A 24,714-nucleotide genomic window follows, 5' to 3' on the forward strand; every position below is an offset into this window, starting at 1 on the left:
AAGAATTGGTTGTATCGCTAGATGACCGAGGGGTAAAAGGGGCACTTGGAAGAAAAGGCCACAGCAGAGAGATTAAATTCTTTGCTTTGGCTTTTGCTAAGGAAGATGTTATTCAGTGCTGGTGAGTCAGAGAAACTGAAACAAATCTTTAAACTTGGAAGATGAAATGGAGCAATTTGACAGAGTAGCAAATCACCTGGACCAGATGGTATACATCCCAGAGTACTGATAGAATTTAAAAAATTGAACTTGCAGAGCTATTTGTTAATAATATGTAACTTATCTTTAAAATCAAATATAGCACCAGAAGATTGGAGGGTGGCTGATGTAACACCAGTTTGTTAAAAAGGGCTCCAGAGGTAATCCAGGAAATGTATAAACCGGTGAACTTGACATCAGTGCTGGGCAAAATGGTGGAGACTATTTTAAAGAACAAAATGATATAAATCAAATCAATTCTTGTATACCGCTAATATGCCCTTTCCTGGGTTCATTGCGGTATACATTCTAGGTGAAACAAAAGCCGATAATGTTAGTGTGAGGTATGAGAACAATTAGAGACCATTGGTGTAATGCATGAGACCAAAAACATTGTAGGAAAGGATGATACTAGGAGGTAGAAGTCAAAGTATTGTTATAAAGTAGTCCTTGGGAAGAGAGAGGTTTTTAGCCTCTTCCTGAAGCTAAGTTAGCTGTTTTCTGTTTTGATGGCAATAGGTAGAGGGTTCCATATTTTACCTCCAAATACAGGGAATAGAGAGCTGAAAAATCTTCTGATTTCGAATTGTCTTTTGAAATGCTGATGCTTTCATCAGTTGTTGTTTCAGTCTGTTAGACTGGCCCAAACGTAGCGAAGCGGTCTTACTCATCAGCAGTTCAAAGGTGAAACACTGATTTGAAAAACTAAACAAGCAGCTTTGAACCTGAGACGTTCTGCCACGTGAAACCAGTGCAGTTTAAGATGAGTTGAAACACTAATTTCCATATCATCATGCTGATCAATCCATAGACTGGTGGGTTGTGTCCATCTACCAGCAGGTGGAGATAGAGAGCAATCCTTTTGCCTCCCTATATGTGGTCATGTGCTGCCGGAAACTCCCCAGTATGTTCTCTATCTCAGCAGGTGGTGGTCACACACAGCAGCAGCTCTGGCTAGGTCTCCAAGCCTAATTTTTAGGTTTTGTTGAGTACCTGGGGTTGAGGGCTCTTCTTGAGCAGGTGCAAACCTGGTGGTGCCAGGTCCCTCCTTTTCTCCTCCCTCCTGCTGGCTCCATTAAAAAAAAAAAAAAAAAAATAATTTTGGACGTCCTTAAGGGCGTTTATTTCAACGTTTATTGCAGCTGCTCACTGGGACACCAGTTCGTTACAGCTCGGAGCGAGAAGCAGGTCATTTTACCTTTTTATAACGGGCAGGGGTTCCCCGTTCGGTCTCCACGTGGCTTATGGCGTCGGAGGGCGAGGGCGCGAGGATTTGCTCCCCGGACCGCGTGGGTGCGTCTAGCGGGGATGCGGGGATTTCAAAACCTGAATCGCCTTTGTTAGGCATCAGTTTGGAGTCCGGTCAGTGTCCCAGTTCCTCCTCCGGTGCGGCGGTTTTTCCCGCCATAAGCGCCCATCCCCCGCTGCTCGCCCACTCCATGTTGGCCGGCCACTCTGCTCGGACGGCTTCTTCTTGGGCCGCCCTCGAGCTGGGAGATGTTAATACTATGGTCGCCCTTGATTCGGGCGACGGTAAGAAAGCGACCAAAGTTAAGCGCCGTTCTTCCCGCGCGGCTCCTTCTCGGAGTTTCGCGCCGGACACCATTTTGGATGCGCAGCACGTTTCTCCCCCCGCGCGCCGGTTGAGGGTGCGGCTAGGGCCGTGGCCCAAGCTGCAGAAGTGCACAGTTCGGGCGGATTCTCCCCTGAGTTCATTTTGCTGCTGCATCAGGCTTTTCTTATGCAAAACGCTGCCCCTGCCCCCCTGTCAGATAAAGGGGTTGAGGCCTCCGGAAGCAAACCCTCTCGGGTGGATTTCCAGACCCTAGAGGACTCTGTCTCCTCTGATGTAGATGAGGGCAGCATATCTGAGTTCTCCCAACGGTCCTTTGGGGATTCCTTGGAGGAGACGGATTCCCGCTCGGATGGAGCGGATGACCCCTCTGCAGCGCGGATCTTTCGCTCAGAGGATTTGCCCAACCTGTTAGTGCAGGCCATGAGCATTTTGAAGATTTCCTCTCCGGAGGACGTCTCTCCCTCAGCCTCTGTTGGCTCCGCCATTATGCTGGGGATGAAGCGCCCGCCTAGAACCTTCCACGTGCATGAAGCCATGCGCACCTTGATTTCAGCTCAATGGGATGTCCCAGAAGCGAGCCTCAAAGTGGCTAGGGCTATGTCCCGCCTCTATCCTCTGCCTGAAGGTGAATGGGAGGCCTTACTTTGGCCTACCATGGATTCTTTAATCACTGCGGTGACTAAGAAAACGGCGTTGCGGGGGGAAGGTGGCACGGCCCTAAAGGACGCCCAAGACAGAAGATTGGAGGCGGCCTTAAGGTTGTCCTTCGAGGCGGCTGCTTTAAGTTTGCAGGCCTCAGTTTGCGGCTGCTATGTGGCCAGGGCGTGCCTGACGATTGTGCAGTGGGCTTCCCCCTCGGATCCTTCCTTGAGGGCTGATTGGCCGTCCCTGGAATTGGGCTTGGCTTATTTGGCAGACTTGCTGTATGATGTCTTGAGGGCCTCAGCTAAAGGTATGGCTCAGACAGTCTCTGCGCGGCGGTGGCTTTGGCTGAAGCATTGGTCTGCGGACCATGCCTCTAAGTCTCGCCTGGCTAAGTTGCCTTTTAAAGGCAAGCTGCTTTTTGGGGTCGAGCTGGACAAAATTGTGACCGATCTCGGCACGTCTAAGGGCAAGAGGTTACCAGAGGTCAGAGCTCGGGCCAGTGGTGCTCGCCCCGGGTCCTCCAAAGGACGGTTTCAGGAAGCCCGTCGGTATCTCCCGGGCAAGTCGGGCTCCTCTGCCCCCTCTTCCTTCAAGAGGAACTTCTCCCCCAAGCAGCATTCCTTTCGCAGAGACCGCCGTCCCGGTGGTGCTTCCTCCAGTCCTCCCCCAGGGTCTCGTACCCAATGACGGGGCCCTGGTCCATGGCTCAGTGCAGATTGGAGGATGCCTTCCTCGTTTCTGGGCGAGTGGACCAGGGTAACTACAGACGCTTGGGTCCTGGAAGTCATAAGAGACGCCTACAAGCTAGAGTTCTGCCGACCCTTAAGAGACGGGTTTGTACTCTCTCCCTGCAAGTCTCCGGTCAAAGCTGTGGCAGTGCAGCAGACTTTGGACAATCTGATCCGCCTGGGTGCGGTCGTTCCGGTGCCAGAAGATCAGCTTGGCAAGGGACGTTACTCCATTTACTTTGTGGTACCAAAGAAAGGAGGTTCTGTACGGCCTAACCTCGACCTCAAAGGGGTCAATCGGGCCTTGAAAGTTCGGCACTTTCGCATGGAGACTCTCCGCTCTGTTATAGCGGCAGTGAAGGCAGGGGAGTTCCTGGCATCCTTGGACATCAAGGAAGCTTACCTGCATATTCCCATCTGGCCTCCTCATGAACGCTTTCTGCGTTTTGCAGTCCTGGGCCGACACTTCCAGTTCAGAGCCCTCCCGTTCGGGTTGGCTACTGCTCCGCGGACCTTCTCCAAAGTAATGGTGGTCATCGCGGCCTTCCTTCGAAAGGAAGGAGTACAAGTCCATCCTTATCTGGACGACTGGTTGATCCGAGCCCCCTCTTATGCAGAGTGCGGCAGAGCTGTAGACCGGGTGATTGCTCTTCTGAGCTCCCTGGGGTGGATCATCAACTGGGAGAAAAGCCAGCTGCGCCCGACTCAGTCCCTGCAATATCTGGGACAATCGAATTGTCAAGCTTCAGGCTCAGGTGGACCAGTTCCTAGTAGCCTCTCCTCTTCGGGCTTGGGACTATGTGCAGCTGTTGGGCTCTATGACGGCCATGATGGAAGTAGTGCCCTGGGCCAGGGCTCATATGAGACCACTACAACTCTCTCTGCTGCAGCCCTGGACTCCAGTGTCGGAGGATTACGCTGTGCGCCTTCCCTTAGACCTAGCGGTGCGCAAGGCGCTGAGCTGGTGGCTGAGGACAGACAAGTTCTGCAGGGATGCCTCTTTTGACCCCGGAGTGGCTTGTCGTCATGACGGACGCCTCTTTGACAGGCTGGGGAGCCCATTGCTTGGGAAGGACAGCGCAGGGGCTCTGGTCTCCTGCAGAGGCAAAGTGGTCTATCAACCTCCTGGAACTCAGAGCCATTCGGTTGGCGCTTTTGGAGTTTCTCCCGGTACTGGCGTTGAAGCCAGTATGGGTCCTGTCGGACAATGCCATGGCTGTGGCCTATGTCAATCGCCAGGGAGGTACCAAGAGTGCCCCTCTAGCCAAGGAGGCCATGAATCTATGCCAGTGGGCGGAAGATAACCTGGAACAGCTGTCGGCGGCCCACATTGCTGGAGTCATGAATGTCCAGGCGGACTTTCTCAGTCGCCATACCTTGGATCCCGGAGAGTGGCAGCTATTGGCTCAGGCTTTCTTGGACACCACGAAGCGCTGGGGCCAGCCGAGCCTAGATCTGATGGCGTCATTGGCCAATTGCCAAGTGCCGCGCTTTTTCAGCAGAGAACGGGACCCTCGATCTCTGGGATTAGATGCTCTTCTCCAACAGTGGCCGACACAGGAGCTTCTCTATGTGTTCCCGCCCTGGCCCATGTTGGGCAGGGTGCTAGACCGGGTGGCAAAGCATCCGGGCCGGGTAATCCTGGTGGGTCCGGACTGGCCCAGACGTCCCTGGTATGCGGACTTGATCAGGCTCTCAGTGGACGGACCTCTGCGACTGCCAGCGGAGCAGGGCCTGTTGCATCAGGGTCCCGTGGTAATGGAGGATCCATCCCCCTTTGGTCTTACGGCCTGGCTATTGAGCGGCAGCGTCTGAGGAAGAAAGGCTTCTCAGACAAGGTCATCGCCACTATGCTGAGAGCGAGGAAGCGCTCTACTTCTACTGCTTACGCCAAGGTTTGGCGTACCTTTGCATCGTGGTGTGAGGCAGGCTCCCTTTCTCCCTTCACTGCTCCAATTTCTTCAGTGTTGGCGTTCCTGCAAGAAGGTCTGGAGAAAGGCCTGTCGCTCAGTTCCCTTAAAGTCCAGGTAGCGGCTCTGGCTTGCTTCAGGGGCCGCCTGAAGGGTGCTTCCCTGGCTTCGCAGCCAGATGTGGTGCGCTTTCTCAAGGGAGTTAATCACCTGTGCCCTCCTCTGCACTCAGTGGTACCTGCGTGGAATCTCAATCTGGTGCTAAGAGCCTTGCAGAAGCCGCCTTTTGAACCCTGTCGAGGGCATCTCTGAAAGACCTGACGTTGAAAGCAGTCTTTTTGGTGGCTATCACTTCAGCCAGAAGAGTTTCCGAGCTCCAGGCGCTATCATGTCGAGAGCCCTTTCTGCAGTTCACTGAGGCAGGAGTGTCTATTCGCACAGTGCCTTCCTTCCTGCCCAAGATTGTTTCTCGCTTCCATGTGAATCAGCAGCTCTGTCTCCCATCCTTTCGTAGGGAGGACTACCCAGAGGAGTACTCTGCTCTCAAATATCTAGATGTGAGACGACTCATCATCAGATACTTGGAAGTGACCAATGATTTCCGGAAGTCGGATCATCTGTTTGTCCTGTTTGCAGGTCCTCGTAAGGGTCTGCAGGCTGCTAAGCCTACAGTGGCAAGATGGGTCAAGGAAGCCATTGCAGCGGCTTATGTGGCCGCGGGGAAGGTGCCGCCTATCCGGCTGAAGGCTCGCTCCACTAGAGCTCAGGCGGCCTCGATGGCGGAGGCCGGGTCCGTCTCCTTGGAAGAGATTTGCAAGGTGGCAACTTAGGTATCGGCTCATACCTTCTCCAGGCATTACCGCTTGACTGTGGCTGCTCGGGCGGAGGCCCGGTTTGGAGCTTCAGTGTTGCGGTCAGGGATTTCTATGTCCCGCCCTGGGTGAGTACTGCTTCGGTACATCCCACCAGTCTATGGATTGATCAGCATGATGATATGGAAGGTAAAATTATGTATCATACCTGATAATTTTCTTTCCATTAATCATAGCTGATCAATCCATAGCCCCTCCCAGATATCTGTACTGTTTTTATTCTGGTTGCATTTCAGGTTCAAGTTTAGTCTTCAGTTCCTGTTCAGGAGGACTTCGTGTTCAAGTTTTTTCAATTGGATTCTTCAGGAGTTGAGACGATTTTGTGTTACAGTGAGCTGCTGCATTCCTCTCCCCTCCGTTTTACGGGGCTGGATTGAGACCTAAATTCTGCCGGCGCTCCCTCCCGCTTCGTGCGGCTGTAGGGCAGCTTTGTACCCCTCCCGCTTCGGCGGTGGTAGGGTCAGTCAGCTCCTCCCGCGGTTGCGGTTGCAGGATAAGCCAGATCCCCCCCGCATCGGCGGGTGTGGTGTCCCTCCCCCGCTCCGCGGGGATGAGCTGGACGGATTCCCCTCCCCCACTTGTGTGGGGATGAGCTGGGTTAATTCCCCTCCCCCGTTTCGGCGGTGGTGAGCTGGGCAGAGTGTCCCTTTGTGGGTGTAATTCTCTACGTGCTGAATCCTGCGGATGGAGCTTTGATATCGACATACTGAGGAATTTCCGGCAGCACATGATCACATATAGGGAGGCAAAAGGATTGCTCTCTATCTCCACCTGCTGGTAGATGGACACAACCCACCAGTCTATGGATTGATCAGCTATGATTAATGGAAAGAAAATTATCAGGTATGATACATAATTTTACCATATCTATTCAATCTGTATATTAGTCTAGCAGCTGTATTCTGTATGATTTGCAGTTTTTTCTGATATTTACACAATACCATGAAACAGAACGTTACAGTAATCCAAGTGAGGGTGGACTAACGTTTGGGCTAGTAATGCAAAGACTTTTTGGTTGAAGAATGATCTGACTAGACGTAACTCTCATTTTGAATACTGTTTTCTTCCATAGCTGGTTAATATGGGAAGAGAAGGTGTGAAGAATCCAGCAAGACCCCTAGTACTCTGGTTTCAGACTCGACTGTAAAGCTTTGACCATTGGACCAAGATATTGATGATGGGACCTCAACTCCTGATTTTGGAACCACAGGACCTTGGTTTTTTTGCGCATTCAATTTCAGTTTGTTGGTCAGAACCCAGGTGCTAACGGCAGTCATGCCATTCGCTCCAGACCGAGTTGTATATTTGTTTGATGCTGTCACTGGTATGAGAAGCAGAATGTCATCTGCATAGGATAATAGTAGTTCATTAAGACTCAGGTGTATTGAGGCAAAGGATGACCTAAAGAGATTGAACTGGATAGGTGAGAGGGGAGACCCTGCAGTTAGACCAGTAGTTGGAAAGTTGGTTATTTTGCTTGACAGAATAGCTTCGATGTGAAAGGAATTCACTGAACCATTTGATCAGTCCCTGTTATTCCTATCTGATCCAGGCATTCGTGTAGCAATGTGTGGTCAACCACATCAAATGCCGCTGATATATTGAATTGGTCGCCTTTGCTTAGGTGGTGTTTGACATAGGTAGTTAGAATTAGCAGCAATGATTCTGTACTATGTGACGATCTGAAGCCAAATTGTGACCAGTGTAGTATAGATTTTCCAGATATAAAGAGAGTTGTTTACTGATATAGGTTTCTAATACTTTATTAAAAATGGGTATGCTTACCACTAGGCAGTAGTTTGCAGGCAGTGTTACATCTAGCCCAGATCCCTTCAAGAGTAGTAGTACTAATTATTTCTATAGCACTACTAGACATACACAGAGCTGTACACATTATGTACAGGTACTTTCTTTGTCCCTAGACGGCTCACAATCTAAGTTTAATGGAGGGTTAAGTGACTTGCCTCACAAGGAGCTGCAGTGGGAATGGAACCCTGGTTATCAGGATCAAAGCCCACTGCACTAACCATTAGGCTACTCCTCCACAGCGGTGTGAGAACAATTTTGCACATATCAGGAGGAAGAGAGCCAGTTTTGAACAGATCATTGAGTAACCAGTTTATTGCTTCCATAAGGATCGATTTGGGCATTGATCCAGGGAGCAGTTGGCTCGGGAGCATTTCAACAGCAGTGATCTTACATCCTCAGATTCTAGTAGTGGAAAAGATTCCCAGTTTTGGTCTGTTTTGAGGCCTTAGATTGTAGGATCTCTGATGATTGAGGCTGAACTTTGGGTTGGACTATTTTCCTCTGTTGAAGTAGCTTTAGATAATTCAGACCTAGTTTGGAGGATCTTATTAGCGAAATGATCAACTAGATTTTAGGCGGTGGGACATGTTTTCTGTGAATGTTCATCATTAGTGGAAGTTAGTTTTTTTAACTAAGGAGAAAAGATTTTTGTTGTTAAGATCATCTTGACCTATTAGACTGCTATAGTACTGAGTTTTTGAATCAGCTACCTTCTTTTTGTAGCGTTGGAAGGCTGATTTTCCATTTCGATTTATCAGTAGTATCTTTATTCTTTCTCCATTGCTTTTCAAGGTGTCAACATTCCCTTTTTAGCATGGATAGTTCCTCTGTAAACCAAGGTGAATTTCTGGATGTCTTTACCTTTTTAGCGGTAAATGGAGCAGTTTTGCTAGTATGGCTTTCACCTCGGTATCCCAGCGGGATTTAATCAAACTATGTATAGGAGATGAGGTAGTGTGGTAATCTGTTAGCTCAGACCAGAAAGTGACCTCATTGATTTTACTTCTGTTGGAGATACGTTTGGAGGACTTGTGCCTGGTTAAGCTTGACATACAGATATCAATAGCGAAATCCAGTTGGAAGTGGTCAGACCATGGTACTGGCTTCCATTTGAATGAACTGATCAAGCTATTAGGATAGGAAGTCATGAAGTCTAACATATGGCCTTTTTCATGAGTTGCACTCTCAGAGAATGTAGTTAGTTCGCAGTCCTTCAGGAATGATTTGAAGTTATGGACATTGATGTCCACATCATTTTCCAAGTGTAGGTTTAAGTCTCCCAGGAAAATTGAGACATGGCAGAGGAAGTAAGCTTTACAAGTCGAGGTTCTGCCTTGGACCAAGCTCCAGGAGGACGGTAAATGAGGAGTAGGGTGATTTGATTTGTCTGTTTTGAATCATCGCAGATTTTCCCTCTTATATTCCAGTTCAGGGAAAAACCCAGAACTGACTACAGACAAGTGGTAAAAATATAAGAGCAAGTCCGCCGTCTGTCTTGGAGAGTGAAGAATACAATAAGGTGGATAGATGTGAGGCAGTATCAAACTATCAGCTTCTGTGAGCCAGCCATGTTTCTGAGATATAAACAGAAAGCTCAGATCTGAAGATTCTAGCATAGCCATTCCCAACCCAGTCCTCGGGGCACACCTAGTCCCATTGGGTTTTCAGGAGATCCACAATGAATATTCATGAGATAGATTTGCATGCATGGCTACAATTCCATGCAAATCTAACTCTTGAATATTTATTGTGATATCCTGAAAATCTGATGGGATTAAATGTGCCCCAAGGACTGGGTTGGAAATGGCTATTCTAGCAGATCCCTGAATAAGAGATCCTTGTTCCCCACAAACCTGGCTTTGATTATAAATGGCAGGGACAGGAGTGAGTTGAGAGAATTATGTTCTAAATGGGAGACTTGTTTGGGTAATTTCAAAAGGTAAAAAAGTTTTTTTTTTAGGCCATTGAATGTTAGCCATTTGGTTCTGATATGAAACCATAGTAGTGTTCTGATGGTATGTATTGGCATTGTCTAGCAAGTATCTGACATTACAGTTGGAATGTTTCTTAGTACAGTGTTTTCTAGGTGGATTAGGGTTAGGCCCTAAGTTATCGGGTAGGATGCAGCTCGACATGCTCAGAAGGGCTAAGCAAATCCATGTGAGCCAGTTCATAATGATAGCTTTTGGAGCTAATTTAAGTCAGTCAGGTTTAGCGCTCTTTATCAGTCCTAAATGTGTGCTGTTAAAGACTTCAGAACAGAGTCCTCCCTGAAGGTAGAAGCCACTGATGGTGAGGAGAGGTCATAGTGTCTCAGGAGCTCATAAGTGGGGAGGTGTGGATGTGTATTTTGTGGCAGACTCCAAAACGGTGCTATGACTTGCTTGTTATTAGGTAGGGTTCCTCTTTCAAGCTGCCATTCTTCCATAGTCGGTCGTGCAGCAGTAAGAGATAGTTTAGAGTTTATGAGAGTCCATAGTGTAACTCTCATGTTGTCAGTCTCCTTTGTTTGCTGTTTGAATTATGGTTACAAGTGTGGATTAATGGGACACAGCCAACGTGGATTTAGTCAAGGGAAATCTTGCTTCACCAATCTACTGCATTTCTTTGAAGGGGTGAAAAATGTGGATAAAGGTTAGCCGGTTGATAATGTGTATCTGGATTTTCAGAAGGCATTTGACAAAGTAATGCATGAAAGACTCCTGAGGAAATTAGAAAGTCATGGAATAGGAGGTAATGTCCTATTGTGGATTAAAAACTGGTTAAAAGGTAGAAAACAGAGAGTGGAGTTAAATGGTCAGTATTCTCAATGGAGAAGGGTAGATAGTGGGATCCCCCAAATGTCTGTGCTTTGACTGCTGCTTTTTAACATTTGTAAATGATCTAGAGATGGGAATAACTAGTGAGGTAATAAAATTTGCTGATGATACAGTTGTTAAATCACAAAAGGATTGTGAAACACTGCAAGAGGACCTTACGAGACTGAGAAACTGAGCATCCAAATGGCAGATCACGTTAAATGTGAGCAAGTGCAAAGTTATGCACGTGGGAAAGAGGAACCGAAACTATAACTACATGATGCAAGGTTCCATATTAGGAGTCACTGCCCAGGAAAAGGATCTAGGTGTCGTCATTGGTGATACGTTGAAACCCTCTGCTCAGTCTCCAGCGCTGTCTAAGAGAGCAAATAGAATGTTAGGAATTATTAGGAAAGAAATGGAAAACAAAAGTGATAATGTTATAATGCCTTTGTTTTGCTCTGTGCTGCGACCACACCTCAAATACTGTGTGCTACTCTGGTAAATGCATCTTATATATATATATATATATATATAATTAGAAAAGATGCAGAGAAGGGCGACCAAAATGATGAAGGGGATGAGATAACTTCCCTGTGAGGAAAGGCTCAACCAGCTAGGGCTGTTCAGCTTGGAGAAGACAGCTGAAGGGGAGAAATGATGATAGATGTCTATAAAATACTAAGTGGAGTACAATGGGTAGATTTGAATCGCTTGTTTACTCTTTCCAAAAATACTAGTACTAGGGGGAATGCAATGAAGTTACTAAATAGTAAATTTAAAACAAGCCGAAAAACTTGTAAAAGTGATGCAGGATGGTGCCCTAGAGTGTGTCCAGAGCTGTCCTTTTCCTCTAAGAAATGCCTAAGAAAAGATCGACGAAAGTTACCCCTGTGGTTCCCGTGAAAGTTACTAGTACTCCGGTCTCTACACAGTGAAAAATTGAAGAGTTTGCTGTACACTTACCATCTACTAGGGTAAGCCCACTAGGATTGAGGCATGGTGTGGCACAGCCTTCCTCACCCTTGGGTAGTAGTGTCTCGCTGTCCCCCGAAGAGGAAGTGTTTTGGTCAAACCCTGCTTTGTAGAGAGTGGATCATTCGGAGGAGAGTGAGCAGGTGGGAGACGAGTGCTCCATTGGGGGCTTCCAGAGACTTGGAAGGCGCAGTTGTTATTGCTGTGAGAGAGCAAGGGGAATTTTCTGGTTCAGTGAGAACAGAGGCCCTATCTGGAGTTCCCCAGCCTGCTGTTTTTGAGCCGGTAAGACATACATCTTTTACGTTAGAGGAAATTTGGAGACAGTAGTATCCCTGGGTCAGACTATTATGTCTCAAATATTGAATCAGGCTACCAAGATTGGGTCTTTGGAATTTGAATGGAGACTTGTGATTCTCAGTTGACAGTGTTACAGAATTCTTATGAAGTTGTCAGTACTTCTGTTCAATGAGTGGGCAGTTTAGCTTCTAATTTGGTTAAGGGTCAGGTGAATATGGAATTTAAATGTGAAAGTCTAGAAAATCAATTACACAGGAGGAATCGTTTAATTAACTTTCGCAAGATACCTGGAGTATCGGCACAAGAAATGTTTACCCTTTACTTTTCATTGTAAGATATTTTAAAATAGTATTGTAAATCAATAAAAAAACAAAACTTTATTCAAAAGATTTTCCATTCTAGCTCTGCTGTTTCAAAATTATAAGTATTGAAAGTATTTTTGTAAAGTTATAATACTATATTTTGATGTATTTTCTTGTTTGATTCTGGTCTGTGATTTATTTATGTGGAGATTGGGTTTTAGTGTTTTTATGGTTCTTTCACTTTAGCTCTGCTGATTCACAAGCTATTTATCTCACTCCTGATGACTCAGCAATTCGAAACACGATCCTGTGTTGTGTGAAGAAACAAGCAGAGGACAACTCAGCCTTGTGCTGGGTGAAGCTGCCAGCAGAGTGAAGCAGACATTTTTTTATCTGCCTTGGTGAGATTTGAACTCAGGGCTCTAAGGGACTACTTGAACTCATTCAGTTGTGCATGCACTAGGCTTTGTTTGGAGTGGAATTATTTATTGGTAAGAGAATTACTGAAGAAGAGGTTTTGTGAAGATATGACTTTGTTTAACTCCACCACCAGAGCCTTTGCTTTCCAGCACTTGTTTTTAGAATGCTCCTGGATGGTTCCTGGGTTGTTTCTGTATTGTAATTATTTGGATTTTTCAGAATAAATATTATTTGTGAGTTTATCTTGCTTTATTTATATTTATGTAATTCTGTTTTGCATTTAGATCAGTAGGAGCATTTTGTAGCCTTGATAAGAAAGTTTCTAGCTTTTTGAATAAAGTTTTGTTTATTGATTTACAATACTATTTAGCCTTTACTTTTGTGAGAGTTGTAAATAAGGGCTTGTATGTATATTTCTACCCTATATTTTGATTTGTAAAAAATATCTTAGATTCTTTGTGTCGCTAAGGAATCTATGCCTCCTGCCTCAAGAGTCTTCTATCTTCCCCCATTTAAGAAGAGAACTGGGGATGGAGAAGTAGATAATTTCTCACCTATATCTGAGGATAGTTTAAATTTAACAGCGTTCTTGGAGTCATCAAAATATGAAGTTGTGGTTCCGTCTATATTTATCGCCACTATAGCTCTTAACTATGATAGGGACTGGATCTGAAAACTCTGTTTTCAGCACAGAGATACCTTGTTTTGTACTTTGAAAGTTCGTTTGTTTCCAGATGTGAGTAAGGCTGCTCATAGACATCACAAGCAGTTTTTGCTTATGAGTCATAGCAGGCCCTGGGTGCTTTATTTTTTTTTAAGTTTCCTTGTAAATGTATGATTAAATATAAGAATGAGAATTTTATTTTCATTGAATTGTCGCAGTTAGTGTTTGAGCAATAAAACGGTAGACCAATACCAATAGACAAGGACCTAAGTCAACTGGGGAGCCAGGCTCCTAGACTTGACTCTCCTCTGTTTGACATAATTAGTAGTGGTGTAATTACCTATATGTTCTAGATTCCTGATAATTTAATTCTAAACATACTACGTGTTTTCTTATTTCAAGAATTGTCTTGATGTATAAGTTTTGAAGTCTAATAAAAATAAAATTATATATATTTTTTAAGGGTTATCAATAGAAATCAAACAAAATAAAACATGGAAAAGAAAATAAGATGATACCTTTTTTATTGGACGTAACTTAATACATTTCTTGATTAGCTTTCGAAGGTTGCCTTTCTTCGTCAGATCGGAAATATTTTTTTAAAAACAAACCAGAGAAAATATTTCTTCACTCAATGTGTGATTAAACTCTGGAATTTGTTGCCAAAAAATTTGGTAAAAGCAGTTAGCTTAGGGTTAAAAAAAAAGGTTTAGATAATTTACTAAAAGTCCATAAGCTGTTATTAATATGGACTTGGGAAAATCCACTGCTTATTTGTAGGATAAGCACCATAAAATTTGTTTTACTGTTTTGAGATTTTGCCAGATACTTGTGACCTGGATTGCCTGCTGTTGGAAACAGGCTACTGAGGGGAAGGTGCACTGAAAAATCGTTAAAGCCCTTCCCTTACCGATTGCTGAGTTTAAGGGGGGTCTGGACAGATTCCTGAAGGAAAAGTCCATTGATTGTTATTAAATTCTGGGTTTTTGCCAGGTTCTTGGGGCCTGGATTGGCCGCTGTCGGAGACAGAGTGCTGGGCTTGATGGACCTTTGGTCTTTTCCCAGCGTGGCAGTGCTTATGTACTTACAGTGGTGGAAATAAGTATTTGATCCCTTGCTGATTTTGTAAGTTTGCCCACTGACAAAGACATGAGCAGCCCATAATTGAAGGGTAGGTTATTGGTAACAGTGAGAGATAGCACATCACAAATTAAATCCGGAAAATCACATTGTGGAAAGTATATGAATTTATTTGCATTCTGCAGAGGGAAATAAGTATTTAATCCCTCTGGCAAACAAGACCTAATACTTGGTGGCAAAACCCTTGTTGGCAAGCACAGCGGTCAGACGTCTTCTGTAGTTGATGATGAGGTTTGCACACATGTCAGGAGGAATTTTGGTCCACTCCTCTTTGCAGATCATCTCTAAATCATTAAGAGTTCTGGGCTGTCGCTTGGCAACTCGCAGCTTCAGCTCCCTCCATAAGTTTTCAATGGGATTAAGGTCTGGTGACTGGCTAGGCCACTCCATGACCCTAATGTGCTTCTTCCTGAGCCACTCCTTTGTTGCCTTGGCTGTATGTTTTGGGTCATTGTCGTGCTGGAAGACCCAGCCACGACCCATTTTTAAGGCCCTGGCGGAGGGAAGGAGGTTGTCACTCAGAATTGTACGGTACATGGCCCCATCCATTCTCCCATTGATGCGGTGAAGTAGTCCTGTGCCCTTAGCAGAGAAACACCCCCAAAACATAACATTTCCACCTCCATGCTTGACAGTGGGGACGGTGTTCTTTGGGTCATAGGCAGCATTTCTCTTCCTCCAAACACGGCGAGTTGAGTTCATGCCAAAGAGCTCAATTTTTGTCTCATCTGACCACAGCACCTTCTCCCAATCACTCTCGGCATCATCCAGGTGTTCACTGGCAAACTTCAGACGGGCCGTCACATGTGCCTTCCGGAGCAGGGGGACCTTGCGGGCACTGCAGGATTGCAATCCGTTATGTCGTAATGTGTTACCAATGGTTTTCGTGGTGACAGTGGTCCCAGCTGCCTTGAGATCATTGACAAGTTCCCCCCTTGTAGTTGTAGGCTGATTTCTAACCTTCCTCATGATCAAGGATACCCCACGAGGTGAGATTTTGCGTGGAGCCCCAGATCTTTGTCGATTGACAGTCATTTTGTACTTCTTCCATTTTCTTACTATGGCACCAACAGTTGTCTCCTTCTCGCCCAGCGTCTTACTGATGGTTTTGTAGCCCATTCCAGCCTTGTGCAGGTGTATGATCTTGTCCCTGACATCCTTAGACAGCTCCTTGCTCTTGGCCATTTTGTAGAGGTTAGAGTCTGACTGATTCACTGAGTCTGTGGACAGGTGTCTTTCATACAGGTGACCATTGCCGACAGCTGTCTGTCATGCAGGTAACGAGTTGATTTGGAGCATCTACCTGGTCTGTAGGGGCCAGATCTCTTACTGGTTGGTGGGGGATCAAATACTTATTTCCCTCTGCAGAATGCAAATAAATTCATATACTTTCCACAATGTGATTTTCCGGATTTAATTTGTGATGTGCTATCTCTCACTGTTACCAATAACCTACCCTTCAATTATGGGCTGCTCATGTCTTTGTCAGTGGGCAAACTTACAAAATCAGCAAGGGATCAAATACTTATTTCCACCACTGTATGATTCCCTTAGCGAATTGGTATGGAAAGGGGCATGCATCAAGGAAAAGGAATGCAAATGAGCTGCTCCTTGTAGCTCACTTGCATTCTCTATTCCATCGGTAAACAGTCGGCCAGTCGACCGGTGGAGCATGCGCAGAGCAGCCAAGTGTTATGCCGGCTGCTCTGCGCATGCCAAGGACGTCCTTTATGGATGTCCTTCACTCAAAAAAATAACAACAAAAAAAAAGGACGTCCCTGACGAGCAGGAAACTTGTCAGCAGCCTGAGCCTCAGAAGAGAAACAGTGCTGAAAAGAGCCCCAGTTAATTTAAGTGCTACTGCTCTTCGCTTGTGTAACATTTCCATTGTTTACTGCTTTGCATGTTAAAGGCAGGCTTACATCAGGCAATTAGGAAGGACTTCTGTGAAGAAAAAAAAAACATCCAAGTGCTCGTCAGGGACGTCTAACACGAGCTGGACGTCTTCCTGCAGCTTTTGTGATGGGCGTCCTTCTTGGACGCGTTTTTCCTACCTGCAATGTTTTCAGGTTGGGGCCCCCCCCCCCCCCCCCACACACACATAATCGGAACGTGCGAGGACGTCCAAATCAAAACTTTTTGGACGTCCCTCCTTCCAGGTCTCTGTCAGCCAATCCCAATGCGTTTAGCTGATACTGGTAACAGCTAAACGTGCTGGGATTGGCTGATAGAGACCTGGAGGGAGGGACATCCAAAAAGTATCAGGAGAAGGACTTCTCTGAAGAAAAAAAAAAAAAGGACGTCCCTGTTTTTCTTACCTGCCTGAACTGACCACAAGCACAGTTCTCTCAACAGTCTCCTCCAAGGTTGTTTTCAGCTTGCGCCCCCCCCCCCCCCCACCTCCACACAGGATTGGGATGTGTGAGGACATCCAAATCAAAACTTTTTGGACATCCCTCCCTCCAGGTCTCTCTCAGCCAATCACAGCGCATTAGTAGAATGAATTAAGTGTCTAGAAAGAATGAGAAAAGAAATTAAGTACATAAGTACATAAGTAATGCCATACTGGGAAAAGACCAAAGGCCCATCAAGCCCAGCATCCTGTCCCCGACAGCGGCCAATCCAGGTCAAGGGCACCTGGCAGCTTCCCAAACGTACAAACATTCTATACATGTTATTCTCGAAATTGTGGATTTTTCCCAGGTCTATTTCGTAGCGGTCTATGGACTTGTCCTTTAGGAAACCGTCCAAACCCTTTTTAAACTCTGCTTCTAAACAAGCACTCAACGCCTGTGCGAAATCAAATATGTGATAAGCATAATGAAAACAAAATAAAAGTGGAAGTTGCTATCTGTACAAAATTAGCATGCAAACAGTCCTTTCTTGTACTGGGAGTCACAGCTGATATGTGCATTCAGGAGCCTTACTTGCTTGCACTTAATCTCGCTAGGGAAGGATGCCTCCATGATAAAGGAGGTGGTCAGCTTCTGCCAGGCCTTCCTATATTGAAGATAGGACCTCATTCTGTTGCCAGGAATGAGGAAGAGCCTTTTTGGCTTTTCTAGTCTCAACCTGACCAACAGGAGGGTGTTGGCTTCAGAAAAGTTTGGCTGCTTTTGGGTGGATTTTTCCCACTATCCCAGTACATGTGACATCGTCATGTATTACATGCCAACATTGCTATGAAAATACCTGAGTAGAAAATCAACACCAATCCATCAAACATGCTTTTTTTTGCACGGAAATTTGTAAGAGCTATTCTATAAATTGTGCCAAATTTTAAGCAAGGTTCATAAAATAGAGCTCAACGCGCATTTCTTTTCAGTGCCCAAATTTGGGCACCATTTACAGAATTTAGTTCTAGGTGTCGATTTTAATATTTCAACTCATAAAATTTTAAAATATAAATAGTTATAAGTGCTATATAATCGTGATATTGACATGTTTTAGCAGCTCTGCTTGCACCATTATTAGAGCCCCAGTTTCCTGGTGCAAATTTATCAAGATTCAGCAGCAATAGGCAGCAAATTCTGTGGTGATTTCCAAAATTTTGTGGCATGGGTATATATTAACTTATGTAAAATTTTTATTTTATTTTAAAGAAATGAAGCTGTTTTCTCACATTTCATGTGTGTCCAGTTTATTTGGTCCTTGGTGCTAGTAAGAGGCGGAATAGAGAATAGGGGAAGCAGAAAGGATCTAGGAAATAGAATTTCAGGCAGGAAAGACAGAGGGATGTGGATTGAAAGGAGGGAGGGGGCTATAGATGAATGATAGGAAACAGAGGGAAGTGGAAGGAGAAAGGGGGGGGGATATCACCCCCTCTGAATGATCTCACTCATTCTGTCCCCCCACACCCCCTCTAATCCCTTTACTATGTACACTTCCCGGTATCCTCACATTCAATGGCAACTCCAATCCTTTGCTAATTTTTGTCCCCATCTTCCGTTCCTCACAATCCCCTCACTCACCTGCCGCCTTCTACATCACCCCGACCCTGGCTTTAAACAAGGAGGACAAGGCAGTGCAGGTTCCAGGGCCATGGTCCTCTTGCAGGCTCATTCTAAGAGGTGTACAGCAGTATCCTGGGTGGAGACTATCTTACTGTCTCTGGCAGATATTTTCAAGGTGGCAACATGGTCATTGCTGCATACCTTTGCCAAGCATTACAGGGTGGGATGTTGCGGCATGCTCGGAAGCCAGTTTTAGGTTTTCAGCCCTCGATGATGGCGCCAGGATCCCATTCATTCTACGGATTGCTTTTGAATATCCCACAGGTTCTGTAATAGTGGGACGCTACATAATGGAAGGAGAAATTAGATCGTACCTGATAATTTTTTTTCCATGTTCTTTCCACTATTCAAGAGGCCCACCCTAGGTTTCTGAGATATTTATTTGGTGCAAAGTAATGGGTCAAATAACTGTCACCTTGCATGGTGCTTCTTGCATATCTCTTGTTCTCTACAAGTTCTACAGAGATGAGAGAGGTCTACACATGTTTGCTCATTGGTTCATGTTAGGGTAACGAGTTGTTTTAAGGTTGTGTTTATTCTGAGTTTCTCCTTACTGCTTGGCTGTGTAAATACTGTGGATCTGGACAGGATGCCAAGAGAGAGATGTCTCAGCTCTGTTTTCAGTTCTCTATCTCCAGCTGCTGGTTGATGAATGCAACTATCCCACAGGTTCTGGAATAGTGGGAAGGACTAATGGAAAGAAAATTCAGGTAGGACCTAATTTCTCCTCCCAGCTGTTTCTTCTTGCTGCTTTGTACTTGTAATTTCTGTGGAAACCGGGGCCAGATGTATCAGGGTAGGCACTGGCATTTAAATTCCTTTTGGATTTGGAAAGACTGTAAATTGGTAAGCTTTCTATTCTGAATGATGTGTGTTGTACATAAATTTGGTTTAGTTACTCAAAATTTAGCAACAGATTATTTTTTATGTAATGTTTTAGTTATTTTTAAAAATTATCATATGCATGAGACTGAACATTGTGATTATATTGGAGCCTTCCATTTGCAAACCTTTTTTTGTTTACTGCAGTGTCAAAAAAAAAAAACTAACCTAAAAAATGTACTAATTGTTGTAATATATTTTCAAAAGTGCTTTCATATTTAAACATTTTTCTAAATGTGTTTTAGATGAGAAAATTGTGGGGAAAGTTCGAGAATTGCAGATGAAAGCTGAGGACTATGATGTTGTAAAAGTGATAGGAAGAGGTGCTTTTGGAGAAGTCCAGCTGGTAAGAATACTGTCCATGAATAAGATATTAGACGCATGGGGCCACCATGCTGATGAACTAAACAAACCCTTTTTTTTTCGGCAGTAATAATCTGCTTATATATAACACATTGTACACATTACAGAAGTTCTTAGATGTCTGGTTGTATAATTTATGTGTTCATTGTGGGGGAATTGAGAATTCACATGAAATTAGCCACTGGTGTAATCCAAACAGGCATGAACTATTTTAAAAGCTATAAAATTGATTTCATAGCAATAGTGTAGAATTTTAAGATCTGTATTGATCCTGAAGAGAACTAACATCTACAGATTTGTGAGGTCTTGATAGTTTTTCCCACACTGTTTTTTGCTGGCTTTTTAAAAAGACAGTACCACCTAAAAGCTCCCACTTTACAAGAATGATACTTACAGGTTTATTTCATGCGTGGTAGCACCTAAATTGTATGTGTTGGGAATCATTTTACTAGGGATTTTTCCCAACAAAGCACAAGTTGAAAATCATATGGTAAGCATCTATGTTGTAGTAATTTTTTTTCCATGCCATTAGTTAAACAGAATGTATTATTATATAATTAAAATTATTTGACTATTAAATATTAAAATTTACAATGGAGGTTGAGCCAGAAATTTATATCTTAACACGTGAGACCTACTGAAATTCCCTAGAGGGCATTTTCAGTGGTCTTGTCATCCTGAAGATAGCACACACTAATGAGACCACATCCTGTGTGTGTTGCACAGTGATTCTCACCTAGCCCCAGGAAAAATAGTAACCCTGCCCACTCTTATCTGTGAATCCACTGTGATGCTCAGCAGTCACACTTTTGTCAATCAGTCTTCATTGCCAGTAGTCAGTCTCACTGTGTTTCTCTGTTCCTTGTTGTCTGATGTAACATAGTAAGTGATAGGTAAAGACCTGTATGGTCCATCGAGTCTGCCCAACAAGATAAACTCATTTTACTTTATATGTATGCCCGAGTTTGATATCTCCTTTCCATTCTCAGGGCACAGACCGTAGAAGTCTTCCCAGCACTCTTGTACTAAAAATTCTGACGCTAACGTCGAAGCCCCTTAAAATTTACACTCCAGCCCATCCCTATCTATTTAGTCACGATCAGGGCGTAGACCGTAGAAGTCTGCCAATCACCGGTTTTGCTTCCCAATTGCCAGCATTGCCACCCAATCTCCACTAAGATTCCATGGATCCATTCCTTCTAAACAGGATTCCTTTGTGTTTATCCCATGCATGTTTGAATTCCATTAGCGTTTTCATCTCCACCACCTCCCGTGGGAGGGCATTCCATGTATCCACCACCCTCTCCGTGAAAAAATACTTCCTGACATTAGTCCTGAGTCTGCCCCCCTTCAACCTCAATTTATGTCCTCTAGTTCTACCACCTTCCCATCTCCAGAAGAGGTTTGTTTGCAGATTAATACCTTTCAAATATTTGAACATCTCTATCATGTCATCCCTGTTTCTCCTTTCCTCCAAAGTATACATGTTCAGGTCGGCATGTCTCTCGTACGGTTTGCAGTGTAAATCCAATACCATTTTCATAGCTTTTCTTTGCACCGCTTGCAGTCTTTTTACATCCTTAGCTAGATACAGCCTCCAAAACTGGGGCCCCACCAACGACTTGTAGAGGGGCATCAACACCTCCTTTCTTCTGCTGGTTATACTCCTCTCTATGCAGCCTAGCATCCTTCTGGCCACGGCCATCACCTTATCACATTGTTTCTTCACCTTCAGATCCTTGGACACCAACTCCCCAAGGTGTAATTGTTCAAGCTCACTTGGGCACATACACTTCCTTCCCAGCCCGGCTCAAGCACACACTCTCTTCTCTCTTATCTCTCTGTCCCGAGCCACCCAGGCTTTCTTTATTTCCCCTTCCCTCAAAATCTCACTCGTGTATTCTCTCACCTCAGCCGTGGTGTGTAGTAGGTAAATGTGTTGGGTTGAGAAAGTGACCTCACAGTGCTGAATGGCCACCTAGCTCCACTTCTTCCGCCATAACCCCACAATATCCAGCAAATCCGGAGCCATCCGCTTTTAAATTGCATCTCAGAGGTGATCTGGTCCATGCGACACGATTCTCGCCATGAGCAAGGCTTCTGCGAGAAGAGGCTGAGAACGCCATTCCACTCGACAGACAGGTAAAGGGACCCATATCCATGCTTCCTCTTCCCCTGCCCCTATATCTCCTTCGGACTCCGACTCTGCTCTATACATGGCTGCAAAATCCCGGCAAAACGGGGGCTTTCATGTGACATAAAACGATGCCTAGCAGAGATTCAGGATGAAATTAAGGGCTCTAAGGAAGAAATCTTGAAACGCATGCATGTGTTGAATGCTGACCTTCGTGAACTTGGTGGGTGTGTGGAAGATGTGGAGGCTCAAATTGAGAGCACATGGAATGGATCTCTGTGTCTAACTCAAAATCTTTCAGCAGCTATTGATGGGATGCAAGGATTTATTATATAAGGTAGATAATATTGAAAATAGAGGGAGACGCAAAAATCTTCGATTCTGTGGCGTCCCAGAGGGTGGGACTACAGAAGATGTCCCCACTATTGTGTGTTTGCTTTGTTCATGACTCTGAGCTCGGAGGGGGATGCTTCTCAGGTGGAACAGGCTCATCAGGCTCTTGGAACCCCTATGGACAACCCCCAAGGGACATCATAGCGTGCTTTGTGAAGTTCATAGACAGGGAGTGCCCCTTACAGAGTGCACGTCAGGCCCCAACTGTGGATTACAATGGTGCACTGATCTCTGTTTTTCAAGATTTATCTCAGTACACATTGACTCAAAGATTGAACATGAAACCTGTTTTAGACATTTTGCTTAAAGAAAAGATTAGTTATCGATGGGCTTTTCCTTTTGCTTTGTGCTTTGCAGCAGGGGGGAAGATGCACCAAGTTTGGACTCTGGCAGCGGCTTGGAAAATCCTACATGAGGTTGGCTTTGCTTCGAGTGCTCTGCCCCCCCCCAATATGGTAGTTTCAGTGACTAAAGCTAAACTTCAGAAATGGCAGCGGGTGCCTGGTAAAGTCAAAAATCTTCAGAAAAGTATCACTATGGAGGGAATGGGACTTGATATACTGCCTTTCTGTGGTTTTTGCAACTACATTCAAAGCGGTTTACATAGCATATACAGGTACTTATTTGTATCTGGGGCAATGAAGGGTTAAGTGACTTGCCCAGAGTCACAAGTAGCTGCATTGGGAATCAAACCCAGTTCCCCAGGATCAAAGTCCACTGCATTAACCACTAGGCTACACCTCCACTGTATCCACCATTGATGACCCTGCCTGACTTTGTGTTTGGGGTGGTTCCAGATCCTTTCTTTACTCCTGGTTCTGTGGACGGGTTGCTTTTCAATACATGTTCTCTCGCTTCACTAGCTGGTGTTCTTTTATTACCTGTTTGCTTGTTAATGAGTGGATGGTTCAGACAAATTGGCTTTCTCTAATTGCTTTGGGTGTGTGTGTGGGGGGGTTCATTTGGTGTGGTGAGTCAGGTTGTCCAGTTTCCATTCAGAAGTCAGTTGGCTGTCTGCTGTATGATGTCTGTATTGGAGGGGAGGGGGAGTGTGACTTTAGTGATGGGGTGTGGATTAGGGTTTGGGTTCTCCCTGATGTATCTTCTACCTCTTCTTATATAAGGAAAAAAAAAAATATATATATATATATATATGTAATCCGCTTAAGTGCAGGGGTTTGGGACCAAAGAAATACATGCAGTTAACTGGAGCGTGGACTTAACCGTTGTGACCCAAAGAAGCTTGACATCTGATAAACATATGTACAGTACTGTTTATTATAAGTACAGTATACAGTCTCCATTAACTGACTTTAGGCTTACTTGAAGTAATCAGTCATAGTCCTCTGTACACTCTTGTGTCTGTGAGTTCCATAGACTACGTCTGCCAGACGGTAAAAACTGTCATAACACTGACATCCAGTGGCCTCCAGATAGGCCCGCACGGTGTTGACTCTCCAGCACTCTTGCAAAAGTGACAGGAGGTTGTTGAATCTCGTCAGTATGTGCCTCGCTGCTCATTTCATTGTCTGTTTCATTATCAGCCATTGCCTGCGTGTAGGCGCATATCTGGACATCAGTGCTGTCGTCAGCTGTTTGTAGATTGTAATCAACAGCTACGTAGTGATGAAACTCCTCTTCAGTAACACCGGCTGGGATGTCAATAGCCTGTTCATCTGACGCGTTTGCAACAGCTGCATCTGTTTTGTCCCTCTCACATCCCTAACAAAGCTTGCCCGCTTGTAGCAGTTCACAATGGTTGTCTGTGTAACATGATTCCAGGCTTTTTTCTGCATATGTAGGGAATCCAACAGTGATAGATTACGAGCCAGTTCAACACGTTTATCCTTGCCAGTCTGGTCATCCATAACGCTCATCAGATGACGTAGCACAAGAGCCCAATAATGTTGTTTGAAATTGGCTATTCTGCCCTGATCCATAGGTTGGATCAGAGAGGTAGTGTTTGGTGGCAGGAAGACCACCTTGATGTTGGACAGCCTGACATCATCACTGTGTGCAGCACAATTATCACAAAGCAAGAAAATCTGACGCTTTTGTGTCCGCATTCTAGTGTCTAACTTCTTTAGCCACTGCTTCCAAATTTCCCCAGTAATCCATGAATTTGCGTTAGCCTCGTATGACACAGGAAGTCGCTTAACATTCTTGAAGCAACGGGGCTGTTTTCTCTTTCCAGTGACGAGTGGTTCCAACTTCTCATTTCCATCCATATTTTAGCAAAGGAGGATTGTCAGTCGGTCCTTCGATGTTTTACCTCCTGTAGTTTCGGCTTGTTTGAATGCAAGTGTTCCATCAGGAATCGCTTGCCAGTAGAGACCGCTTTCATCAGCATTGAAAATGTCACGAGGTGCAAACTCGTTCAAGATGGTAGGAAGAACTGAAACAATCCAATTTTCAGCACCAAAGTCATCAGCGTCTTGTTTCTCACCATGGTGTTTATTGAATTTTATGCTGTTCCTCTCTTTCCATCTTTCCAACCATCCAACAGTGGCTTTGAATTCAGTTAGTCCAAGACTTTCAGCTAGCTGATTAGCTTTCTCCATAAGCAGTGGACCACTGACAGGAAACTGTCTG

The 24,714-nt window shown here is 44.9% G+C and overlaps 1 protein-coding gene across 1 annotated transcript in view; it reads left to right on the forward strand.

Moving 5' to 3' along the window:
- The window catches only part of ROCK2 (Rho associated coiled-coil containing protein kinase 2), a 428,174-nt gene that overhangs the window by 16,983 nt on the left and 386,477 nt on the right, over positions 1–24,714 (forward strand). The window contains exon 2 of the mRNA XM_030198858.1: positions 19,478–19,578. Coding sequence (XP_030054718.1) covers positions 19,513–19,578 — 66 coding nt within the window. The 5' untranslated portion in view covers positions 19,478–19,512. The remainder of the gene's footprint in view (positions 1–19,477; positions 19,579–24,714) is intronic.

Source organism: Microcaecilia unicolor, chromosome 3, assembly GCF_901765095.1.
Source record: "Microcaecilia unicolor chromosome 3, aMicUni1.1, whole genome shotgun sequence".
In the NCBI taxonomy this organism is placed as follows: Eukaryota; Metazoa; Chordata; class Amphibia; order Gymnophiona; family Siphonopidae; genus Microcaecilia; species Microcaecilia unicolor.